At 33.4% G+C, this 7478-nt stretch overlaps 3 protein-coding genes across 3 annotated transcripts in view; 2 read left to right on the forward strand and 1 right to left on the reverse strand.

Moving 5' to 3' along the window:
* The window catches only part of LOC111373345 (aldehyde dehydrogenase family 2 member B7, mitochondrial-like), a 6625-nt gene extending 4909 nt beyond the window's left edge, over positions 1–1716 (forward strand). Inside the window, exons 2-6 of the mRNA XM_022995859.1 lie at positions 4–177; positions 260–397; positions 599–736; positions 1084–1145; positions 1227–1716. Of these exons, the coding sequence (XP_022851627.1) occupies positions 4–177; positions 260–397; positions 599–736; positions 1084–1145; positions 1227–1500 (786 nt within the window). The 3' untranslated portion in view covers positions 1501–1716. The remainder of the gene's footprint in view (positions 1–3; positions 178–259; positions 398–598; positions 737–1083; positions 1146–1226) is intronic.
* A 4043-nt stretch (positions 1717–5759) lies between these two features.
* On the reverse strand, positions 5760–7472 carry LOC111373347 (probable xyloglucan endotransglucosylase/hydrolase protein 33). Its single transcript, XM_022995862.1, has 4 exons — positions 7208–7472; positions 7017–7117; positions 6501–6709; positions 5760–6390 (listed from the first exon to the last, which is right to left on the reverse strand). The coding sequence occupies exons 1-4, from the start codon at positions 7434–7436 to the stop codon at positions 5985–5987; spliced, it is 945 nt and encodes a 314-aa protein (XP_022851630.1). The 5' UTR covers positions 7437–7472; the 3' UTR covers positions 5760–5984.
* LOC111373362 (aldehyde dehydrogenase family 2 member B7, mitochondrial-like) overlaps positions 7451–7478 on the forward strand; it is a 4901-nt gene continuing 4873 nt past the window's right edge. Inside the window, exon 1 of the mRNA XM_022995883.1 lies at positions 7451–7462. Coding sequence (XP_022851651.1) covers positions 7451–7462 — 12 coding nt within the window. The remainder of the gene's footprint in view (positions 7463–7478) is intronic.

Consider the following 7478-nt stretch of genomic DNA (forward strand, 5'->3'; position numbering starts at 1 on the left):
CAGCTTGCTTTCACTGGATCGACGGAAACTGGCAAAGTTATTCTTGAATTGGCTGCCAAAAGCAATCTTAAACCCGTTACTTTGGAACTTGGCGGGAAATCTCCTTTTATTGTTTGTGAGGATGCCGATGTGGACAAGGCCGTTGAGCTAGCTCACTTTGCTCTATTCTTCAACCAGGTGCCTACAGTTCCCATGTGATATTCGTAAATGAGATTGAATAATGGAAAACAATTTAAACTGTGATATGGAATGAATGCAGGGACAATGCTGCTGTGCTGGATCTAGGACATATGTTCACGAGAAAGTTTATGATGAGTTTGTGGAGAAAGCAAAGGCCCGTGCTATGAAACGCACTGTTGGTGACCCATTCAAGTCTGGAACAGAACAAGGCCCTCAGGTAAACTGTAAACACATGCTTTGCATAGAGCTCCTTGTAGTTGATAATATTTCTGTGTGTATGACCTTCGTACCTGCCATGTTGTCATCAATAAAGTTCCATGCTGATTATTGTTATGTAATCTCCTATGAAAGCGTACATGAATTTGATTCTTGCTTTCTTGTCCAATGAGCCTTAATGCTTCATCTTCATGAACACTAGATTGATGCAGAGCAATTTGAAAAGATTCTGAGGTATATTAGATCTGGTACAGAAAGTGGAGCGAATCTTGAGACTGGAGGTGATAAATTGGGTACAAAAGGCTACTACATTCAGCCAACAGTTTTCTCTAATGTCAAGGTATGTCATTTTGAACCAGTAAGAGTCTTTTTGTTAGGCTTCTTCCATGAAGCTCAATATCTAGAGCAGGCTTGGACTTTGGTTAAGCTTAAAAAGTTACTTATAATCAATATTTACTTTTCCAAACATGTTTGAACAAATTACCTTTTCCTTACTTTTAAGCAAACGAAGTTACTAATTTTGAAAGTAACTATTATGTTGTCGTCAAAATAAGTAATTTACATACTTTCAAATTTAAAAAAAAAAAAAAATTTTAATTATTTATTTTAGAACTTATTTATAAGCGAACTTTTTAAGCTTAGTTAGACATGTTTGCTAATCAATACTAACATACTGCAATTTATCAGGATGACATGCTAATAGCAAAAGAAGAAATCTTTGGTCCAGTGCAGTCTATCTTGAAATTTAAGTACGTTTCGAATAATTTTTTTATGCTGTGATCTTCAAATTGTAAAGGCTCTTTTGAGTAATTTTCCCAATTTAATGGCAGGGATCTTGATGAAGTGATACGACGGGCAAACAATACTCGGTATGGATTAGCTGCTGGCGTTTTCACTCAGAACCTCGACACTGCTAACACCTTGATGCGAGCATTGAGAGCTGGGACTGTTTGGATCAATTGTTTTGATGTTTTCGATGCAACAATTCCTTTCGGTGGTTACAAGATGAGTGGACATGGAAGAGAAAAGGGAGAATACAGTCTCAAGAATTACTTGCAAGTGAAGGCTGTCGTTACCCATCTGAAGAATCCGGCATGGTTGTGAGGTTCTTGCAACTCTCTCTTTAATTGTTTTCATTGAGAAAACTGTCAATAATTCAGGTTGTTCCTGTGTATCTCCTTGATGTTGATGACAATATCTTTCTGTTTTCTATACAAGTGCAATGCTAGGCACATTTCTATCCTGTAAGCAGTCGAAAATGTTGAAGGATTATGCTGCAATCTATAATTGATGAAAAAAATATTTTTTTTCGCATTCAAGCGCGTATATTTTTTCTGGGAAATTTTCTTGATTTATTGCAATTTTATTTATTTTGCTCCTTTAGTTAATATATGATGTTGTTGTCGCTTTATTACGCGCACTCTCCTATTTTCATTTATTTTGGAAATTATCCAATGATTCCATATTTCCATTGGACAACCCAACTCCATAATAAGTCTAGCCAACTCCAGGGGAAATTTCTTATTATTATGAATAGTGATTGATGGGAAAAGGGTTGCTTCAAAATTTAAGTGTTGTTATAAAACTAAAGAGATGAGAGAAAATAAGAGAAGAAATAGAGAGTCAAAATTCAATTATCTATTATTATGAATCAATGCCCTATATTTATAGGGTTTAAAATAAGAGTTACAAATTGGAATAAAATAGATCTTCTAAACTAGATAAAATTTATTCATATATCACGATAATACTAAAAAATCATCAATAATTATCTTATTATTTTACAACACTCCCCTTTGGTGATTATTTGCACAATAGCTACCTCGTTAAAAACATTGTTTAATAAAAACTCGGTGGGAAAAAAATCAAACAAAGGAAAAAAAGTAAAGTTGATTGTCAATATTTTGGAGTATAAAGAAAATGCAGACTCATTAAAACATTGCTAGGAAAACTTAGTTGGACAAAATCTAGACTAAGGAAAAAGAGTACAGATACTTCCACTGATGAAAATCACTGAAAATCTTTGAGTCGATGCATTCCAATCCTTGAACAAATTTCTTGAATGTAGATGTTGGCAATGTTTTTGTGAATAAATCGGCCACATTGTCACTTAAGTGAATTTGTTAGATATCGATGTTGCCATTTTTTCAAAACTCATGTGTATGAAAGAATTTTGGAGAAATATGCTTCGCTCTGTCACCTTTGATATAGCATCCTTTAAGTTGTGAAATACAAGCTGCGTTGTTTTCATACAAAATTGTTGGATTATCTTTTATTGAAGTTAACCCATATGATGCTTGAATATGATGAGTCATGTTTCTCAACCATACACATTCTTGGACTGTTTTATGGATTGCAATACTTTCAAAATGATTTGAGGATGAAACTGTTAAGGATTGTTTCACAAATCACCATGGTATAGCCATTCCTTCACGTGTAAACATATAACCTGTTTGTGATTTAGCTTTATGTGGGTCAGATAGATAATCTGCATCTGCATATTCCACTAAAGCAAATCTCGACTTTTTAAAATAAAATAATCTCAAATCAATAATACGCTTTAGGTAATAAAAAATATGTTTAACACCATTCCAATATCTTTGAGTTGGAGTATAACTATATTTTGTAAGGAGGTTTATAGAAAAAGTTATGTCAAATCGAGTGCAATTTACAAGATAAATTAATGCTCCAATTGCACTAATATATGGTATTTCAGGACCAATAACCTTTTCTCCATCTTCAAATGGACGAAATAGATTATTTTTCACATCAAGTGATCAAACAACCATATGTGATGCCAATGAATGTGCACTATCTATATAAAAACGTTTTAAAACTTTTTCTATATACGTAGATTGGTGAACAAATAATCCATTTGCGAAATGTTCAATCTACAATGTGAGACAAAATTTAGTTTTTTCCAAATCCTTCATCTCAAATTCATTTTTCAAATAATCTGCAGTTTTCTTGAGTTCTTCAAGAGTTCCAATTAAATTTAAATTATCAACATAAATTACCACAATTGCAAATTCAATATCTGTTTTCTTTATAAAAACACATGGATAGATATCATCATTATTATAACCCTCATTCAACAAATATTCAATAATGCAATTATACTACATACGTCCGGATTATTTTAATTCATATAATGATTTTTGCAATTTAATGAGAACATGATTCTCGGGTATGTATCATTTGTTCCTGGAACTTCAAGTCTTTCGGGAACTCTCATATATATATATCATTATCAAGTGAACCGTACAAATAGACAATTAATATATCTATAAGGTGCATATCAAGATTTTGTGACATAGTCAAACTAATTAAGAATCTGAAAGTGATGATGTCCATTACGGGAGAATATGTTTCATCATTATCAATTCCTGGTTGTTGTGAGAAACTTTGAGCTACAATTCGGGTTTTTATCTTGTAATTTCATTATTTTCATTTCTCTTTTTTATAAAAATTCATTTGTATCCAATAGGGATTACATTTTCAATAGACTTTTATTGTAATGGAATCTTAACACCATTAGCTTAAAAATGGCGAACAAAAAACTATGTTTAAGTTTACTGTTATTTCAGTTTGATTTAGTTGGTACTTAAATTTATAGTAAATATATTTAGTTTGTTTTAGATTTATTGCTAGTAACTAGTAAGATATAAATATATATTAAATTAATGGCGTAAAAGTAGATAGGCAAAAAAATATATAGCGAAATCGACGGTTTAAAATCGGGCCAAACCGTTAGGTTTAGGTTTGAGTTTTTTTCAGACCGTTTAAAATAGTTTGGTTTAGGTTTGTGTTTTTCCAAATCGGTTTCAATAGTTTGGTTTGAAAATTTGTCAAAAATCGGTAAAATCAAACCGCTTACACCCCTAGTTTGAACTACTTCTCTACAAAGTAAAGCTTCAACCTGCTAAAATCGAAGCAGATTCTTCTCGTGTATTAATGAATATATCTATTTGCGGCTGCCATTTTACGCTTCTCTTTTTTTGCCTTTGACATTATGATGTATGGTATTGTCATCATTTTCTCCTAAAGTATAACTCATGGCGCAAATGTAATTTACCTGATATCATCCAGAATCAAGCTGGAATCAATTCTAAGCCTAGTTCGTCGAGCATATCTCATTTCAAGCATGCTCGTGCACTTCACTATCACTCCATTATACTACATTCACTTGTTCCTGCAGTTGCTGAAGTTTTATTATTGTTGTGGTCAAAATCTGTCAACATGATCTCGACTTCGCCAGCAAAATGGTGGGACAATTCCCTCGACAACCTTTTAGTACCTAAGTCGCCAATTGATTCTAAATGCTGGAGATTATTGATTAGACTAAAATTTCATTTGATTGCAATATTTTCCATGAAAATATCAATTTTTCACCAAAATTTCCATTGTTGTTTGGTTGATTTTTTTCATGGTAAATATTTTCCTACTTTTGTTCACATGATCATATTTTTCTTGAAACAAGGAAAATGTTTTCTTTAGGGAGTGTATGTTTTTATTTTCTATGTTATTTCCTCTCTCTCTCTCATCTACCTACCAATAAAAAAGAACAATATAACATTTTCTAGGTTGAAAATAAAATCAATCGAACACATTTAATTGATAATTTTCATGCAAATAATTTTAGGCAATTCAATTACCTAGAATTTTTTTCCCTTGTAAAGTACATGCTCGCAATCAAATACACCCTTAATGTTGGAGATAACTGATAGTTTATAGAAGTTCGGTGTAATAGAGTATTGACAATTGATTAGACAGGTAGTCTTCAGCTTAAGCTATCGGATAGACGACAAACTTGTTGGCCGAACTCTCAAGGGACAATTTTCACAAATGGGTCTTGGTGAGACTTCAACCTAGGTCTTATGTCTAGCTTGATACTATCCATCTCATCTAAAAGTTTATAAGCTATTAGAGGGTTTTGAGAAAAGGAGATTCTCTTTAGTATAATAGGCCTTCTAGTATGATATGCCATACTTTATCAGCAGTCGACTCCCTCCCCATCTGTTGGAGTCTGGACCCCTACGAGTGAGCAAAGAAGGGAGGAGGAAATCAACATCAAGTTTTTATTACTGCTTGCCTAGGCCCCATTTTTAGAAGAGTGAGAAGAGTCATAGCCTGAGGGGTATGTACCCATGTTTGGCATTCATTAAATAGAAACTCTTTTTTCTCAAACTTATATTCAACCACACATAATAAAATATTTCGCACGTAAATTCAAAACGTTTTCCTATATTTTAACTATACATTCTCAAAAAAATCACTACCTGTTTGACATACATTCTCAAAAAATCACTATAATACTCATTTTTTTCCATTAATGAACGTCAAACAGGGGCTAAATGTTATGGCCAACAAATATATTATTCAAGGTAAAAAAGTCATCATCCATACTGAAAACATGAAATATACAAATGTAATCATCACCTTTATAATGAGTATAAGCTCCAAGAATTCTTTACATCCTCTTTCATTTTAAAAAATCTTGATCTACACTATTTAGTTTTCCACATTATTGATCATTCATTCTCTTTAAAAAGGTTACAAAAATTATATAGAAAAATATATAAATCCCTTTATTTGGCATTGCATTCTGGTGGTAGAACTTTATATCTGGCTGTATCTTTGCAGTATGAATAAAACATGTGCTTCCCTCTAGTCCACTGCAGTCCTGTTATTTGTTGGCTTGATAATTTTGCAAATTCTTCTCCATCAACAGGATCCAAACTCGAAAGGCTGCTTCGAGTGCACGAAGAGGCTACGTTGCTTTTTTGATTCAAAATGCAGCCCTCGACTTCTGTACTTTGTAGAGATGCGACAAAAGGCGCGTATTTATAATCTACGGGGTATTTTCCTCCTTTAGTAGCCCATTCTGATCCATCCCAAATTGTTGTGTATGCTGACATTGGTTTCGATGGATAAACAGAAGATATGACGGTGTTGTGAATTACTTCTCTTACTGGTACATTGTCTACTAGAAACCTGTATTTTCAGTCCCATGGAAAATGTTAGAAGATTAATAACCAATAATTCTGTAGTATCGAGTCTGTTGAGTACTGTGTACCAAAAATGTCATGGATGGATCGACTTACACTATGTGATGATTGTTCCAGAGGATACTGTATTCGTGAAAACTTGTCGTTGGGTCGAACCAGAGGTAGAATTTCTCTTCCCTTCCAGTTTTCACACTTCCATTGCCATATATATTTGTCTGCAGAACCCAATCTTTTCTCCTCTCGTGGCCAAGCAATTCAATATCAAGTTCATCATGGTTATGGGGGAAAACATCTGCATTAGACAACTGCATATGGCAATAGAAACAAAAATTTACCATTAGAAACATGATCATCAGTCTGATCCAAGAACTCCGTGCAGAAGAGCAAACTAACTAGTATTTTTGATAAACTTGGGTTCAAATCTGTGTATCTTTTTTTACGACTCTGTTGAATTCATTACTGTCTCTCCACGAATCGCAATTGGTCATGTCAGAATGCATCGATTCTTATAAAAATTATGAAGTTATAATCTTGCTCATTATACAGTTCTACTCAGTGCTGTGTGCCAAGAACGCCCGTAGAAACCGGCGCACATGAATTGGAAAAACTTACATAGAAGGCTACCACAACTCCTGATGTGAAACCAGCAGGCATTTTCATTGCAGCACTGAAGAATCCATAGTGGTATTTGTTCTTTGACATCAATCCAGATCCTAGAAAAAAACCCAGAAAGAGAAAATGTAATATGTCCTAAAAAACCAAAGTATACAATATAAATAATTTGTTTTTCTTATTTAAATTACCTGATTTTTTGTCCAAACTTAAATAAGCATTGGTCCCATTATTGGTCATATGAACATTAGATCCTCCAAAAGCAACATTATATCTTTCGTTAACCGGTACACGATTGAAACGATCGGTTAATCGCTCTACATTTGGAGGTGTATAGACTGCACCAAGCGCAGAAACCTCGATCATCATACAAAAAATCGAGAAACTTAAAATGAGTAACTTGTCTTGAAAAAATGCCATGTTTCAATAGATGAATGAGTGAAAATGTTGTGCAATATTGGG

The sequence above is a fragment of the Olea europaea genome, unplaced genomic scaffold, assembly GCF_002742605.1.
Source record: "Olea europaea var. sylvestris unplaced genomic scaffold, O_europaea_v1 scaffold1119, whole genome shotgun sequence".
NCBI lineage: Eukaryota > Viridiplantae > Streptophyta > Magnoliopsida > Lamiales > Oleaceae > Olea > Olea europaea.

Coding starts and splice junctions, on each gene's coding strand:
- LOC111373347 (XM_022995862.1), bottom strand. CDS start 7,436: ATGGCATTTTTTCAAGACAAGTTACTCATTTTAAGTTTCTCGATTTTT. Junction 7,118..7,207: donor AAGTTTGGACAAAAAATCAG/GTAATTTAAATA, acceptor GTTTTTTTCTAG/GATCTGGATTGATGTCAAAG. Junction 6,710..7,016: donor GAGTTGTGGTAGCCTTCTAT/GTAAGTTTTTCC, acceptor TGCCATATGCAG/TTGTCTAATGCAGATGTTTT.